An 18,665-nucleotide genomic window follows, 5' to 3' on the forward strand; every position below is an offset into this window, starting at 1 on the left:
TTCTTTTCATTTTTTTTATTAATTGTAGCACAGAGAAAAGAGGCAAAATATTTAAAGAAATTTGTGTTCTTAAGACAGGGTGTTGGTTAACACCAACACAAAAGAAAAACAGATGAATAAGCTCTGAGTTTTCATTTCTCTTTTTTTCCTCTTACTCTCAGGGTAGGCTGAAAAACAAAAAGATAAATATAATTACTGTTTATAAAATGGCATGTGTTTTTTCAAGTCTATTCAAATGAATGCCAAATTGCTTAGATTGCCTTTCCGCAATTTCCACCGATGAAAACAATTCAAGCCTGTCCTAGATTCATGGCAGCTGAATTCTTCTGTTGGGCTAGAGGAGAGGACACAGCTATAAGGATTGTAAAGTCCTCTCTTCATCACACAGGATTTTCATCATTAACTCTCAGGGTCATTTTCTTAACTCCTACTTTTTTTTCTTTTTTTTTTTTGGCCGCAACACGCAGTGCGGCTTGCGGGATCTTAGTTCCTGGACCAGGAATCAAACTCGTGTCCCCTGCAGTGGAAGCGTGGAGTCCTAACCCTGGACTGCCAGGGAACTCCCAACACCTACTTCTTACCTAAGTTAATTACAAACAAAAAAGTTGTCGTCTCAAAGTTAGACCTCTAGGAAGAAAATCTTGCCATTTAGGACTAAAACAAATCACATTTTGAAATGCCCAAATTTGCAAAGATATGAAGTTGGTTCCTTTCCTGAATGCACAATATGAAGGTATTACCATATAGGCAAAGAGCAAGTTAAAATCTAATAGTGGAATAAACATCACAGTTTGAAAAATATGAAAATAATTCATGCTAAAAAATAGTTGGACAAATTGTTTCAAAAAGGAAGTTCATTCTATTTTTTATTATAATTTCCCCCAAAATACTATACCAAAATGGGTAAAAAATGTTTATGTTCAAACATCTAAATTTTAAAGCGGGCCTTTTTGTCATAAGAAGAGAAATTCTCTTAAAGCTCAGCATGTTGACACATTGGAAACTTAATAGCAAATTATTTACTTGTAACAAAAGTTCACATAAGGTAGACCTATCATATTCTCCAATGAAATGAATTTGTTTTTGAGCTATATGGTTGAACCATGTGAAATCATTGATATTAAACTGTTTTTGTACATACAAAAAATGCACTTTCATATGGTCCAGCCTATTGCCTAAAGTTTCCCACTGCTGAGCCAGTACTTAGTAGAATGACTCTGTCTTCTGTGTCACATTGGGTCAGAATAGGCCAGTGGTTAACTCTCAAGCCCGGGTTTGAATTTTTAACTTTGGCTCCGCCTCTCACTGGTTGGGTAGTCCTTGGGTGAATTACTTAACCTGTTTCTTGATCTATGCCTTCATTTTCTCATCTGCAAAATGGGAATAATAATGGTACTCAACTCAGGCAACTATTTTGAGAAGTAAAGAAGTTAATATATATAATGAGTTTAGGACAGTGGTTAGCACTGGTCAGTTGATCTTTGCTATTTTAATAATAACTATTAAAATTAGTTTTTTAAAAAAATCTAAAGTGTGGTTACCTGAGATGCTTGTGGTTGTGTTCTTTTTAGGCTATGGCTTCTCGAGTTGAAGCAACAAGTTTTGGACCCTAAATACAAAGAAATGACAGATGTGGGGAAAATATTAGCACCACTATTAGGATAAAAAATTAACATTTATACAGCCATTGGTGATTACAAAGTAGTTTTATGTACATTACATCCCTTAATAACAGTTTAGTACTAGAATCTCTAGAAGGAAGCTCACCAGCATCATTGTCCCCAAAGGAATAAAAAAATTACTGTCAAGTCATAGGGGGAATATTAAATGATTCAGACATCTAAATATAAATTTCCCCACTAACCTGTAAAATAAACATTCAGATTCAACCAAATCACAAACCAGCATTTTCAAGAAAATGTTTAAATAAATTAATGTTTTGGTTTGATGATGTCTCTACCAAAAGATCTCAGGGTTTAGAAATATTTCTATCTATATTCATAAACATCACAACTTTGGAAACAGAACAAACATTACAAACACTTAGTAATAAACTACAGTGCAGCAGGAGATTTAAAAGAAAAAAGAGCTATTTCAGTCATTTGGTAAGACAATTGTATGAAGAATAAGATTCCTGTTCTACCTGCACATAATGTCTTTCAGATACTTCAACCACTAACCCCTAGCTTGATCAAATGCAACAGCAAAGGAAATTAGACATATGAAAATGAAGACAAACAACTCCAGTACCTCCAGAGCAAAGCAGGTCTCTTTGACATCAGCTGCACAGCACTTGTCTACAAAAGCTGCAAAATTCCCCATAACAGTTTTCAGTTGTTCCTCTGTTACCTTGGGTTTGTGTTTCACCAGCTCAACAAGTGCACTGCATTTGAATGAAAACAAAAAACAAACAAACAAAAAAAAAACGGAAAAAAATGTTTACTCACTACAGAAAAATGGAGATGGTAAAAATGGTAGCACTGCTACTTAAGATTCCAAGTCTTAGAGCCAGACAACTCTGGACCTGAGCCCCAGGCTTACCATTATAAGCTTCAATATTCTCATTTGCATAATGAGGATAATAAAATCCACCTTTGCAGGGTCAGTGGCAGGATCAAATTAAGTAATCAATGTAAATTGCTCAACATTTGTAGTGTCAGTAAATCTCAACAAATCATTCTTCAGTAAATCACTGGAAAGGATGATGTCATTGCATTTATATGTTATTCAGATTTTGGAAGTTATGCCATATGGAATTTTAAAAATTGAAGAGTTAAAAATGATCCTGAAAAACTTACTTATCTTGGGCTCCATTTAAAAAGTTTCTAATCTGAGAATCTTTATATTTGGTTTTTGTAATTTGCCCCATTCAAAGTTAATAGTGGAGCGGCCATAGGAAATAAAACTATCCAATTCATGGGAGTGGGTGGTTCTCTTTCATTGACATCTACAGAGACAATAGTGCTAGAGAAAGAGTCACATGGGCATGACAGGTTTTGCAATATTACTTTTAAGTCTATGTCCATGATCAGAATCCACCAGAGATAATAGCAAATTTATGTTGCTAAATTTCATGCAGTTATAACCCCTTGTGACAGCAATAGGGAGTCATGCCTCAGCACTCAAAATCCCAGATATTTTTAATCCAAGTTCCATTCTCAAAAGTCAGATCTTGAGGGGTTGCCTTGTCTGTGCGTTGCCATAGAACAAACTGAAAATAACCATTCATGCCTAGAATTAAATTTTCATATGATTTCTACTAACTAATTTGCTATCTGCAAAAATGCATCAGTTCAGTTTTTTCTACTGGACCTAGCCTAAGCTGTTATTCTACTGCAGCTTTTATCCACAAGATTATTCTGAATGGTACTGTTTTTTTTTTTCTTTTGCTAAGAAAACAAAATGCTATGCATTTTATAATTGACACTTTTATCTGCTTCATAAGGTCAATACTTAAGTACTTAAGGTATATAATCACTACTTAAGGAAAAGTTGCTCATTTTAATTTACAATTCTCACTATCAAGACTACAAACACATGCAGTAATGAAGTACTCCTCACATTTGTTTCTTGATTTGTTTCTCATTCTCGGGAAGTGTGCATAAATCTGCATGGAAGGTGAATGTTTTCTCATCAAAAGCTTTGGGTTCATATGTTTCATCGACTGTCAGAGCAGAAAAGCATGGCCGTCTGTTCACCAAGGACTCTGTGCAGCATTTGGTAACTCTTTCGCTCACTGGTGTCTTCTCGTGCAACACGCACAAACGGTTCAGGACCAAGGACAGCTAAAATCAGGCAGGAGAGCAGAAGTTCAAAGGAAGCATAATGAAAAGTTTTCCATGAACTCCTACCTTCCAAAGGACCAAAACAAATGTTATATTTTAACTAGCAACATTGAATCCTAGGTTGATTTGAGGCAACGATTTGCTTATTTTTAGAACTACAAGTAATAAGGGACTTGGAAAAGTCTTCTCTTTTAATTAAATATGTCTACACTTTAAGAATAATTTATTGAGAAAATAATTGATTAAATAAGTTGAGGTGAATCCTGATACATGTCTTGGAGTAGGGAAGAAATAGTCTTATACTGATACATTAAAGATCCAAAGAAAGTAAAAATTCAGAAAATCCCAGGATGGAACATTAAAAATTCACAGAATTTTTTCAAAACAATTTATCATTTTTGGAATCTTATCTAAAACCTCTTTCTGATGGTCAGGATAATACAGGTGACCAAATCCTGGCTGCCATTACCATATACACAAAACACACACACACACACACACACACACACATTAGCCCACCCTTGCTTCTGAAAGTTAGCTTTGTCAATATCTAAAAGCAAAAATTCATCATTATTAACTTTATTATATTCTAAAGGACTCACATAGTCTTCAGCACAGGACATTCTTTCTGATTCAGGATGCGTACAACACTTAGAGCCCACTTTTCCTAGGTTTCTTGAGACCTCCACGAGAGTTGGAGTTGACACTTGGGGTACTTTCTTGGTGTAACGAACTATGAGCCTATAACAACATAATCCATGTGTTTTCAGCCAGGCAAGAAACTGTCTTTTTCTAACACATCAGGTCAAGCAGAGATCACTTAGCCAAAATCCACTAAGATGGTTTTCCATTCATAAAATTATCATCTCCAGGTTGGCGGGGGAATGTGGGAGAAGATCTTGTCCTGAGCAGCTAATTAAGCCTAGCTTTGAATCCACCTGTGCTGTATAATCTTAGGAAAGTGGCTTAACTTATTGTAATTCAGTGACATTAAAATATTTATTAATTGCTTCTTTCTTTCAATAAAACCTACTGAGAGCTTAACATACATCAGCACTGTACTAAATTTGAAAGACACGGATGAATTTTCTCACCCATGAAATGGAAGGAAATATACCTGACTCAAAAGGGATGGTGCAAGGCTTAAATTAAAAGGAACAAAGTATGCGACCAACATGATGTGGTATCTAGCATGTAATAATCATTTACTAAGAATGCTAATCACCATTGAAAGCCAATGTATGACCATAATCTACTCAAGGGAAGAGACTATGTCTTGTTCATTGTTGTTATTCCTAGCACCTAAAGGTAGAAGAGTGCTAACATGTGTAAGCTGAACAATAAATAACTAAATGATGTGTCCCTTCCTGTCTTAACTTCCACAGATAAGGCTCTATTTAATCGGGACATTAATCCATCATCTTATTGAGCTACTGCTACTGAAGACCTACTATTTTCTGCTCTGTGAAGCATTGCTATATTTTGTTTGCTCATAAACTATTTCTTAACTTTCAAATGGCATCCTCAGTTCTTATATCCCAAGATTTCATATTTTTCCTCCCAGGCTTAAGAGCCCAATTTTTTAAACTGCACTCAAATATAGGCCTCTTCATCCCATCAACTATTTTATTTCATTTTCTCTGGTCTTTCTTGATGGAGAGTGATTAGAAATGATACTTTATTTTCAAGATTAAAAGCTCTATGATAGGGCTTCCCTGGTGGTGCAGTGGTTAAGAATCCGCCTGCCAATGCAGGGGACGTGGGTTCGAGCCCTGGTCTGGGAGATCCCACACGCCGCGGAACAACAAAGCCCGTGCGCCACAACTACTGAGCCTGCGCTCTAGAGCCTGCGCGCCACAACTACTGAAGCTTGCATGCCTAGAGTCCGTGCTCTGCAACAAGAGAAGCCACCACAATGAGAAGCCCGTGCACCGCAACAAAGAGTAGCCCCTGCTCTCCGCAACTAGAGAAAGCCCGTGTGCAGCAAGGAAGACCCAAAGCAGCCAAAAATAAATAAATTAAATAAATAAATCTATTTTTTTAAAAAAGTTCTGATAGGTGGTCTATAAATTGGCTTAAATATTTACTAAATGAACATGAAAAATTTAGTCAATAAGCCAAAATACTTACGCATTTTGGAATAGATACTCTCCAAGTTTTTCAAAAAGTTCACAGTTTTGTTTAATTAAATTCTGAGGCTCATCCACAAGAGGCTGAAGTTTCTCAAACTGAAAAATACAAGAATTGTGTTTACAACATTCTCCCTGAGGACCAGATGCAGGATGTTTTTCATCCTTCTAGGCAGAATGAGATCCTTCCTCCTTTCTGCCCAAAGCCATGTAAATAGATTTTTGATGTCAAATCTATTATAATATGTCCAAACTGTTTATTTGATGAAACCATATGAGATAAGTGATTAAGAACATTCAGACTCTGGAGTGCAACTGCTGATGTTTGAGCCAGGCCAACCTGACTCATGTTCTAGTTGTGCAACTTTACTTCCCATCTCAAAGCTTTAGAACCCTCATTTCTAAGAGGGAGATGAACACGGTACTCACCTCAGAGAACTGCTCTGTAAACCACCTGAGCTAATGAAATTAAAACATAGCCTGGAATATAGTAAAAACTCAATAAATGATGGCTATGATTGTAAGTATCATCATTATTAAGCCATCTCTCCAGTTGGATCCTGAGCTTTCTGAGATAAGAGATTTTACCTTGGTCATCAGTTCCTGTGTGGCACTTGGCGTATAACCAGTTTCTTCGTAGAGGAAAAAATGACTTTCCTCTGATTCTTAAGTTTGCACACCACTATATGTGCTAGGAGTGCTAAATATCTCAAACATGATAAAATTCTATTTTAGCATAGCGAAATATGCTAAATATTCTCAAAACAGATTTCCTCTCCGCACTTAATTTCTTGTAAAACCATTCCTAAACTGTCTCAAAAAAGGATTTGAAAATATTCTAGAGTACTAGATTTCACAATCTTTCTTATGATACTAATTCTTGATACTTAATAAAACTTGGAATCAGGTTAACTTTCTTTATATCTAAGTTAAATCTCTTAACATTTAAATTTATTTTGTTCTCAGGAGTGTAAAAAGGAGAAAAAGCATGGTCAAGATTTTGTGAAATTAGAGATTGCTCTCTTTGATCTTTCTATTTGAGGCTATTATTCCTATAATGTTTAAAAGCACAGAGTTGAAACCATCTTAAGAAAAAATCTAAATTGCACTATGTAACATTCTTGCGTTATTTTTCTTTCCTGTTATTAGAATCATCAGTTAAAGAGCTATATTTTTTTTCCTTCCAGAAACCTACCACTGTGGCATAGCATGCAGGAGGATCATCTTTGGCACAGCAATCCTCCAGTGTGGCTTCATATCCCTTGGCAATTCTCAACAGCAATGAGACAGAGTACTCAGGATGCCTTCTCGCATATTCATACAAAAACCTAATTAAGATGACAATAAAATAGATTTAGTTGGACAAATGAGCAAGAAAAACCACATAATTGGGACTTCCCTGGTGGTCCAATGGCTAAGTCTCTGCACTCCCAGTGCAGGGGGCCCGGGTTCCATCCCTGGTCAGGGAACTAGATCCCACATGCATGCTGCAGCTAAGACCCGGTGCAGACAAATAAATAAGTAAATAAAACATCAAAAAAGAAAACCCATAATTAACCACAAAAGTAACTCATATCCTAAAGGTCTGAATTTGACTAAACCCCATGCAGTAAAGCTTAGTGGCTAAGGACTTGGGGGTTCAGAGTTAAAGCTATCAAATCCTGGCTCTGCCACTTATTTTATTACATCACTTTAGGCAACTTATTAAAACTATCAAGACTTTGTTTCCTCCTCTGTGGAATGGCGATAATAATAGTACCTATCTCATAAGGTGAACTGTGAGAAATACATGACATAATCTATGTGAAACACATGCGGTCTGGTACATCTTAAATGTCTGAGGAATGACACCCGTTACTATTAGGTATAATTTGTTTGATTCGGAATACACCTCAAAAAGGTTCTGATAGATAAATAGAGATATATTCTTAATTTTTTTCCTCTCTGTATGAGTAAATTTGTGATGAGTACATAATTTTATGAAATATTATTTAGTGCACAGAATACTATTATAATTGAGCAATAAAAATGCAAAGTTTATCACTACACTTACTGACTTTATATAATCATCGATTTTGTCATTTAATTGCTGTCATTTAATGCTGCCTTGCCATGCTACCAGATTTCTGGTCTTTTTAACCAAATATAAAGCACCTGGTAACATTCTACTTCTCTTTATAGTTCTTTGCTGACATCAGATATATCAATAGATAGATAGATAGATAGATATAGAGACATAAAGATGTATTACATATATTCACAGATATATAAGTTCAAGAAATACTCTTTGAATGAATGCATGAATGGATAATATGTATATAATTTATGTATACACAAAATATTTCTACAGGTATTTCCAGAAATATTCCTAAGGAGTAAGGAATGAAATGGGGGTGTAAAAATGAACTTTTATTATTACTTTGTACTCTTCTCTATTAATTGAGCATCTGCTATATGCATGTATTATTTTACGACAATTTTTAAAATTAATTTTTTCCAAAAATATTTAAAGACTGGGAGAAGAAAGAGTAAAGAAACATTGTAGGCAACATGAAGATTGTAGCAATTCCAAAGGAAAGCCTAGAATAATTTCCTAAATCCTGAGACCATATAAAACTATGAAAGATCATTCCTTATCCACTTACGTGCCCAGGAAGACATCTTTTGCTTCATTATAGTTTTTGCAAACTTCCTTATCTTCAGCAAAATCAGCAGCTACTGGGGACAGGTTTTCAGGCAACTCATCTTTTTGCACCTCAGCAATGCAGTGGGATTTTTCCAACAGAGGTTTATCACAGCACTCCTTCAGTTTAGCGGAGATTGTAGCTTGATTTTCACATATATACTTGGCAAGATCCGCCTACAAGCAAGTTGATGGAAACTGTTCAACGTAAACTGGCATTGCTGTGCTTCCTCCCTAGACTTTTACCATGTTGGCAAAACAAGTTCATTGTATTCTAAGACCATACATATACCAACCTGCCTTCTGTGAATATTTTCAGTCTGTGCTGCTAAGTCTAGAGACACAGATAGAACTACTAAAACATTTCCACTTGATTTGAAAAAAACTAGTCAGTAATAAGGTCTCATATCAGTTATTTATTAATTTTATATTTCTACTGTTAAAGCATTTAAATTTTAAACTAAAACTCAGTACTGTTTTTCCAAATATTCCCCACAAATTAAGTGCAGGCATCTTGAAACCAAAAAACTAAAAAAAGTGTTACAGATTTTTGAAAAATTAGTCAAGATCATAGTCACAGACCCTGCTTACCCATGTAAAATATCTGCCTTAATTTTTCCAGAAAGTGTCCTAAGAGATTAGGATTCTGGTATTTGGTCATATTTTTCAGTTTGAGAAAAAGAGATACGCTAAATATTAGTATTTTTAACACAGACAGTTGAGAGAATATAGAGCAAAAAATTACATAATTTCCAAAGGTCTCTTCAGATTCTAGCCTTTCTCCAACTCCTCCCACCTCCTTAAAAAATCTTCTTAGAAATCTACCTTTGTAACTGTCTTACTTCAGTTTTAAGCTTTTGTTCTCAGAATATGAATGAAAGGGATTATACATTACTGAATGAGTTTATCAGATCACTTACTGAGTAGGATGAAAGAAAGAAAGAAAGAAAGAAAGAAAGAAGGAAGGAAGGAAAGAAAGAAAGGAAGAAAGAAAGAAAGAGAAAGAAAGAGAAAGAGAGAAAGAGAAAGAAAGAAAGAAAGAAAAGGAGAAAGGAAGGAAGGAAGAAAGAAAGAAAGGAAGGAAGAAAGAAAGAAAGAGAAAGAAAGAGAGAGAAAGAGAGAAAGAGAAAGAGAAAGAAAGAAAGAAGGAGAAAGGAAGGAAGGAAGGAAGAAAGAAAGAAAGAAAAAGATAGGGAGGGAGGAAGGAAGAAAGAAAGAAAAAAGGGAGGGAGGAAGGAAGGGAGGGAGGGAGGGATGGAGGGAGAGAGAGAGAGAGAGAGAGAAAGAAAGAAAGAAAGAAAGAAAGAAAGAAAGAAAGAAAGAAAGAAAGAAAGAAAGAAAGGAAGAAAGGAAGGAAGAAAGAAAGGAAGGAAGGAAGAGAGAAAGAAAGGAAGGAAGAGAGAAAGAAAGAAGGAAAGAACCTCAAGGCAAGGCTAGTATTGAGCAGATTAGAGCATAGAAAACTATCTCAAACCACTCTCAGTTGTTCTGATGCTAAACAAATTGATTCTACCAACTTAAGCAAGTAAGTTACCAAAAAGGATACTGAGGATTCTTTACCCTGTCATCTGCACATTCAAGCAGGTCACCATGGCAGCATTCCTTGTGGACTTTCGTAAGATCTGTCACTATCTTGGAAACCTCTGCAAAATCAGCCTTGGGAAATTTCTGGCTCAGGCGAGCTACTGACCTAAAGAAGAAAACTCTCCCATCAGAATATTATTAACAGGCAACATTTTATATGACAGCACTAGGAAAATATTATGTATAACAAGAAAATTTAGGATAAAATAACATAGAGAAATAATTTGTAAGATTTATTAGTTCTTATTTTAATGCTAATTCTGAACCAAATTGTTATCTTAGGGCAAAATGTTTCCTTAGTGCCTAATTATCCATTGTAGGAGTGTGTATGGTTGTTAGAAGTCCAGCAATTCACGAAAGCAGAAATCAAAGAGGGATTCTACAAAAGGCAACATGCTGAGCGGCATCAGGTTTGGAGCCCAGAGCTGACTTCCAGATCTGGCTTTATAGCTTATTAACAGTGTGACCCTAGGCAAGTTACTTAGCCTCTCTGAGCTTCAGTCTCTACAGAGTCACAACAACATGCTAAACCAAAGGACTGTTGTGAGGATTAAATTAGATAATTTTTTTAAAAAAAAAGCATTTTATGAACTGGGAAGTGCCATACAAATTCCAGTTATCCTTTTTTTTATTAACTAAAACACGTTCTTCCTGACTTCCAAAGGTCTCTGAGGAAAGAAATTTCATAACTTCTACAAAATTAGAGAGCTTTGATTCAGCATATTTTTACCAAGAAATTGATTCAGCATAATCTCTCAGCTCACTGACAAGATGTAAAAGGCTAATATCCACAAGCTTTCCCAAATCATTTCGGAGTTGCCTAAATCTGATAAAAGACACTTCTTCCCCCAAACCAATCATAGCCTGTTTAACTATGTATCATTTCATGTTAAGGTTGTTTCGTGTATTGATTTGGTTGCTTTTGGTGGTACAGATGGTAGGGATGACAGGCAAAGATAGTTCAAGTGCCAGTTTCTAGAGAGTTTGCAAAATATCTATTTTCATTTTATTTCCTGTTCGTGTTGACTAGAAGCGAGGGATTGGTGGCAGGGGTGTGGGAGATGGAGAAGAGGAGTTCCTTGGCTCAGATACTGAAGGATGCTTCTAGAGCTAGCTAATAATATAAATACAGAGGCCCAGGCAAAAACAAGACATTAAGCGCAGAACTGGTGCTACAAGAAAATGAGAAGAAAACCTGATGGCTGAAATTAATTATCAGAACATAAAAAGACAAGCAGACACATCAGATAACTGGGTGGAGGGGAGATAAAATTAAATAAAAGACCCTGACTACAGCTTTATAAAAACAGTGGACCATTATACTAAGATCACAATCATTATAAATACATGGGAGTTTAGACACCTGTCCTAGAAGAACAAAAAAGTCCTCTAGATTCTTTGACTACTTAGAAAAGATATGATAAAAAAATAATGACAAATTGTTACTGATGCTCTGGTTTTCACCTCTGTCAAATTTCTACCTTTTAGACAACCAAAAAGATATAAGTGAAAGCACTGTGTAAAATGACATGCAAGTGTACAGTCTTGTCAACTGAACCATCATCATTTACATCATTATAAAAATGCAAACTAAGTTTAAAATACCATGCTTTTAGAGCTCTTTCTCCGAATTTTTGGATACTGGTACACTTGAGTCTCTGTCTGGCAGATGAAGCCAGTACTTGTTCTCTCACAGACTCAATCTGCAAAAAGAAACAATTTTGGAAAAATTAGAAAAGAAAAATTTTACGCAGACCACCCCTTCATAAGCTCAGATGAGACTATGCCAAATTGAATTTTAAAGAGAGAATTTACCCCTAAATTCCCAAGTATCACTATTGGCAAATAACTATTTTGTTCTGTAGGAAGAGGAAAAGTTAGTCTGCTCATAGTGGAAACCTCCAGGTAGTTAAGAACCAGCATGGAGGCATTGCTAGGGAAAAGGGAACGGAAAGGAAAAGTGGAAGGACAGAGTACACTAATATCCCAGGGAACAGAACTTTGCTGACTTAATTTTGCATATAACCCATTTCAATGCCTCCTCCACCAACTCTCATAACATCAATAAACTCCCTATAAAAGAGAATGCAGTGTAAATATTTATGGAATGAATGAATAAATCCAGGCTTCTAGATGCAGTTAAATTCTCCCCTACTTTAAATTCCCTTCCGAATAAAAAAGTCTCATGAAAAGAGAAACAAAAACTGTGTTCCCTTGCTGTGTAATTTTAAACATGATTTTCCGTATTTCACTATAGCGACTTGCACTATTAAAAGAGGCAGGATATTTAGACACATACACAGCGATTCCCTCTACCAGATCCACTTAGGCAAATCTTAGAAGGTGGAAGGTCGAAGACATAGGCCTTCAAAAAAGGTGAAAGATATTTGTGGGGGAAAAGATGGAGGAAGGCTTTTTTGACCATGTAAAGAAGTTTCTATTGGAGGCTTAGGTTTCCTAAATCTAACCAGAAGATGTCCCAAAACTGAGATTTGATTATGAGTTGGTTCTTCTATTTTTCTTCTGGGGAATACCTTTGGTATCAGGCAGGCACCTTTATCAGCAGCTTGGCAGCATTCTGCAAAAACTCCTTTATATTGATGAGCATAGTAAAGGAGTTCTGGGGCATAAAAGTAGGGGTGTCTTCTGCCAATTTCATATAGGTATCTAAAGTTTTAAACAAAAAACAGACAGCCGTTTTTCTATAGCAGACAGTATTGCAGGAACATTTGTAATCTACATTCTCCCCAGAACCTCCAAAATCTAAAGACATCTAACTTACCAGTTAAGCTCAATTTGCACATGATGAACTTGCCTTTGTCACTCTTTGAGTAGTGAAAATGTTAAACTCATACATATATATACATATAAATATATACACATGCGTAAATTAGTTAAATATCAGTGATATGTTATTGACTAAAATGAAATAAATTCTGAGAATACTAAATATATATATCTTTATAATATTTTAATACATGTCAACTTCAAATATTTTCATACAGATCATATCCTGTTTTGATGGACTCCAAAAGATCTTTGATTGACTTTTTCATCGTGTAGAGTTTTGTAGTATCATATATTATTTCTTTGAAAATTGTCATTAGAACAAAAGCTTCAAGTCTTAATGTTGATAATATTTTTCATAATAGTAATTGTTATAATGAGTCTTGACCTATTCCATAATTTTTAATTTTGAAGCTTAAAAATCTGATTACTTACTTTCCCCAAAACTTCTGTTCGTTTTCCTTAAACTCGGAACACAAAGTATCAGGGTCTGGTTTCAACTTAGGGAGGTCTGGATTATCATCTTTGTGTTTCAGGAAGCATTCATTTCTCTCAGGCTCTTGTTTCGCACAGCAGTCGGCCATTTCACCATAGGTTTCACGAAGGGATGCAACCGCACACAGTTTATCTCCAAAGAGAGTGTGCTAAGTGAAAGAGAGCAGGCGTCAAATTGCTGGGCAGAATTTTGTTTTCCTTATACCCAAAGAATAGTATAAGGAATTAATATCTTGGTAAGCCCTGGTTAGTAAATCATATAAAAATCCACATTTTTCTCAGATTTAGAGAGCTTCCCTTGATTTCACCATCTATGTGTGATTTCCATAAGAATTAACTGTCACACTATCACTTACAGTGGATAAAACAGAAGGGCAAAAAGATAATGACTTTAATGAATGATCATAACTCCTATTTCCACCTGAGGCTAAAGGCTAGGAGAACAATCATTATAATAAAAACTCAAGGAAAAATATCCTCTAAGTAGCAAGTGAATTCACATTAGGGAGGGAAGTGTTCATATAGTTTCTCATTTGATCTGCTCCTTTTTGAGAGGTTCAGCTTTTTAGTAGATACCATTCAAAACTGAGGAGTAACATAATCTACCATGCATTAGTTGTTATTGTATTAAAATATAGATTTTTTTGTTCTAGAAATATTTGCCTCAATGCATATTCCATTAAATGAATCCTTTCTGTCCCCATTAATTTTTATTATGAAAGTAATTATAACTTTAGGGAAAATATGCTGCTCAAGACAGAATTTATTAATTTTTTTAAAAAGACACATTTTAAAAATTCATATTTAGAGCAATATTATTGTGTGTAGCTAAAGAACTGATTCTGCCTTGAGGCAGAAGTACATATAGAGAAAAATAAGAGGAAGAAAGGCTTTAGTGATAAATAAAAAACTGCCTTGTCCCCAGAAAGGTATATATAGATCAAGTGGTGAGAGAAACATAAAGCTATCCTTATATTAAAGACCTATCTGAAAATATCACAAGTTCAAAGTTCTGATTTTCTATTGTATGTAAAAATATGAATATCCCTAAAATGAGGTATACATAGCTGTACTATTATTTTACCCGGGTAACAAAGTTAGCACAGAGATCAGGTGAGTACTTTCGGAAGATAAAAACTATACTATCATTATTAGCCTCTATGAAAAGAAATCTAACTTCAAAAAAATTTTAAAAAGAAACTTCTACAAATAAAAAATTTCCATTTAAAAACACTATGACTCTTTTTTTTTTTTTTAATTTATTTTTGGCTGTGTTGGGTTTTCGTTGCTGCACGTGGGCTTTCTCTAGTTGCTGTGAGCGGGGGCTACTCTTCGTTGCAGTGCACAGGCTTCTCATTGCAGTGACTTCTCTTGTTATGCAGCACGGGCCCTAGGCACATAGGCTTCAGTAGTTGTGGCACGCGGGCTCAGTAGTTGTGGCTCACGGGCTCTAGAGAGCACGCTCAGTAGTTGTGGCACACGGACTTAGTTGCTCCGCGGCATGTGGGATCTTCCTGGACCAGGGCTCGAACCCGTGTCCCCTGCACTGGCAGGCAGATTCTTAACCACTGCGCCACCGGTCAAGTCCAACACTATGACTCTTGTGTGTGGTTTCAACAAAGAAATGTTTTTAAAATTGTGGGTATACTAGAATATATCTATCATTGAAGAAACAGTGGCTATACCCACTTTTGAGCGTTGCTTACAAATACGGTCATTTAGTAATAATTGAGAAAACTGAAGTGGTATTTGTTTTCTTTTTAAACATTCAAGATTACGTAAAGGAAGAAGAAATACTATTCAAAATCAGAATATACTTACAAGCGACTTGTCACAATTTGCAGCTGACTCATCAGCAACGCATGCTTTTGCAAGCTCGGTTACTTCATTCACTAATTTTACATGCTCATCAAATGGGCTCTGCTGAAGATACTGAGAAAAGGCAATCAGCACCCTGAAATGAAGGACATAGAAAAATGTAGCATAATAAAATTTTAATATACAGTAGGTTGCTATGCTAGAAAACAAATAGTGTGTCTGTATATGTTCTATATTTTACACATCTTTCTTACTATTATCCAGAAAGCCTGTTCACATCAGCTATTATCTGAGGCCTAACCAGGTATGTGTGGCTTTCTAAGCAAAGATGATTATATTTCCACCATGTATAAAAATATGTGTGTGCATGTCAGTAGATGCATACACATAGAGCAAGCAAGCAAAATGTATTCTAAATAGACCTAATTGTTAAGACTGGGGCATTACATAGGCCTTTTGACTATTTAAAACAAAAAACAAGAACCACACACATATCTTATATAATCAGGCTGTAGAGTGAGATAGACCTTGAAAAATAAACTATTTTCTCAACTTTTACTAGATTAAAATATATTAAAATCATCTCAAGAAACCACAGAACTATTTGCTAGGTAAAAGAATTTAGTAAGCAAGTTGTGAAAGGAACTTTCCACCATGCAGGTTATATAAGAGTTCCAGGGCTACACTGTCCAAACAGTTGCCATTAGCCATAAATGACAATATATATTTAAATAAATTAAAATTAAATACTGTTTAAATTTTTGATCCACAGCTGCACTTGTCATATTTAAAGTACTCAATAGCCACATGTGGCCAATGGCAACTATATTGGACTACACTGATATAGAGTATTTGCATCAATGCAGAAAATCCTATTGGACAGTACTGTTCTAGAATCTCTGATGACAGTGGAATACAAGGACTTCAAAATTATAACCAATATTATTAGAAACGTTAAATTTTCAGTCTTAAATATTTTAACTTACAGGCCTTTGAAATTTTCTTCTCCCAAATCATTAAACCGATGCGCGATCTCACTCTTGTCTGGGGGGAGACAAGGGGAAAAAAAGATTTGCTTTAAATTCTAAAGAAACAACTGGTTAAGATATTATTTTTTATGTTTCTCTCCACTTGATTTAGGTATTCATTTGCTCCAAGATATTGGGCTCTGACTCCCAACAGAAAATCTTAGGATGCTGGTGAACTATTTATTCTGCATTTAAGCAGAAGAGTTATTTAATCTCAAATGATACTATTTGAAAAATCATTAAATATTTATAGCTTTATATTCAAATCTGGATAAGATCTAATGCCTTTGCAGTGTTTATTAACAGCCACTGAGAGGACAGTCTGAAATGAAAAATATAAATACAAGTTCTACTTATAAGATTAAAAACACAGGTTTTATATTTTTTTATATAAATTAAGGTACAGTGGATAGACCTTTGGGAATCTGGAGTTTTGAATTCTATCTTCAACTATATTCTGTGAAGTTTAATTCACTCTGCCTAAGTTCCCTCATGTGCAATAGGAAATAACAATTACTAAACTATTTGTTTCACCTAAGATGTTAGAAATATGATAACTTCTTAAGGGTTCACAAATACAAAATATCGTAACAGTCTAGAAAATAAATGCTAAAGGAAAACTTACTTCATTAAAGATTCAAGGTTTACTGAAACCTTCTTTTACTAGGAAAATAAAATAAAAGTTGAACAGTAGAAAAATAGAATTCTTACGTGTATCTCGACGAAACACACCCCTGGAATAAGCAGAGCTGAAGAGAAAGATAAGGGAAATAAAAGTCACCCACTTCATTGTGCCAAAGCCTTGTGGGGTTGATAGAAGAGAAAAGGTAGGATGAATAGAGGGAGATCAGCACTAATATACTTCTTTAGCCAATAATTGTAGATTATTAACTAGACTCATCTTTGTATTTTATTGGCTCACAACTGATTACAAAAGTCATAGTATTCTTGCCAAAAAAATTGTTTGACTAAATCCGTTGCGTATGTTTGCGATCTGGAAATGTTTTCTCCACAAGACCTTGTCAATTCATTAGTTATGTAAAACACCTTATCAAATTTTACATAAGAGTTTAAACAATTTGTACGATTACCATGTTCTCTGTGATTTACCATTTGAACATTTGAGTTTTCAGTATTTGAAAAAATTTAACCAAACCAATAACTTAGCTTGGAAATAACATATACTAAAAGAGCTAAGCTCTGAATTGTATCTATTACTAATTCAAACTGTACTTTTATTGATGAATAATGAAAAATGTACACATACACACACACATTTGAGAACTAAGGAAAAGCCATAGCAACAATAATAACTGAAATGGCTATTCAAAAGTCCTACATTTTCATCTCAGCTCTGGCCCACATGTGGTTCAGGCCCTAGAGCAAAGTACTTAGAGGCAATGTGGGTATCTCTCATGAAATAGACATGGGGAAGAAAATGGACACCATGGCAGTAATGATGATCTTTGCCATCATAATATACACAGGACAGGCTGAGCCTGATTACACCTTTAGTGGTTATAAGAATACTAGATCTTCTTTACCAGGCATCATATTCTTTCCATCCCTATTTCACGCTTTTTTCCTTTCTCTCTTTTAATAAAAAGAGAAGTCACATGCTCTTTTTTAATGTTATTTTAAATTTCAAAATAAATTTAACTTCATGTCTAAAAACAAAGCAAAACAAAGATAATTTTTTAAAAATGTTTTTTCAAACTTCCTTTCTTACTCTCCCCACCCAAGATTCTGATCTCTACCTCTGAATGACTATTCTCTCTCTGCCCTTTTGCTCTAAAAGATGAACTATGCATTTCAATCAGTGGGAAAATCGACCCTCTCTGATACTACAGAACAATAATTAGTACGAGGCCAGTCATTTCATTTAATTAAATAACCGAGTCAATTAAAACTGTCAGTCATTTTGCCCTATGGCACATATAGACTCAGAGACTAGTAAATACTCAAGAGAAGAATTATTTTTCCTATTCAGTCATATGGTGAAAGAAATACACTTTCTATGATCTTATTTTATTTTATTTCATTTTCAGGGTACTAATTAAATAATCAAGCACAGAAGAGGAGATAATAGAAAAACAGGTGATAGATTTTTAGATAGGTGAGAGATAGGTAATATACATACAGATGATAGCTAGCTAGCTAGAGCTGATAAGAGTTTTTTTAATGGCTCAAGGGAGTCCGAATAAGGGAGCCAGACTTGTCTTTCTGGCCATAGCTGAACAGAAGTAAATGAATATCTGCCTATGGAATTATTTCCATTGGAGAAAACCATTTCTTTGAAGCCTGAAATTGTATACTGTAAAAGAAAGAAGGAAACTATGCTGATTTTCTAAATAAG

The 18,665-nt window shown here is 35.0% G+C and overlaps 1 protein-coding gene across 1 annotated transcript; it reads right to left on the reverse strand.

Moving 5' to 3' along the window:
- On the reverse strand, nt 1-17,140 carry ALB (albumin). Its single transcript, XM_007179848.3, has 15 exons — nt 17,021-17,140; nt 16,268-16,325; nt 15,285-15,417; nt 13,404-13,612; nt 12,716-12,848; nt 11,787-11,884; nt 10,158-10,287; nt 8,560-8,774; nt 7,110-7,242; nt 5,916-6,013; nt 4,388-4,526; nt 3,562-3,785; nt 2,251-2,383; nt 1,542-1,609; nt 1-167 (listed from the first exon to the last, which is right to left on the reverse strand). The coding sequence occupies exons 1-14, from the start codon at nt 17,097-17,099 to the stop codon at nt 1,568-1,570; spliced, it is 1,824 nt and encodes a 607-aa protein (XP_007179910.1). The 5' UTR covers nt 17,100-17,140; the 3' UTR covers nt 1-167; nt 1,542-1,567.
- Between the last annotated feature and the right edge of the window lie 1,525 nt (nt 17,141-18,665).

This window comes from Balaenoptera acutorostrata, chromosome 5, assembly GCF_949987535.1.
Source record: "Balaenoptera acutorostrata chromosome 5, mBalAcu1.1, whole genome shotgun sequence".
Taxonomy (NCBI): Eukaryota; Metazoa; Chordata; class Mammalia; order Artiodactyla; family Balaenopteridae; genus Balaenoptera; species Balaenoptera acutorostrata.

Coding starts and splice junctions, on each gene's coding strand:
- ALB (XM_007179848.3), bottom strand. CDS start 17,099: ATGAAGTGGGTGACTTTTATTTCCCTTATCTTTCTCTTCAGCTCTGCT. Junction 15,418..16,267: donor GAAGAAAATTTCAAAGGCCT/GTAAGTTAAAAT, acceptor CCTTCATTTCAG/GGTGCTGATTGCCTTTTCTC. Junction 8,775..10,157: donor TTGAATGTGCAGATGACAGG/GTAAAGAATCCT, acceptor ACTTGCTTGTAG/GCGGATCTTGCCAAGTATAT.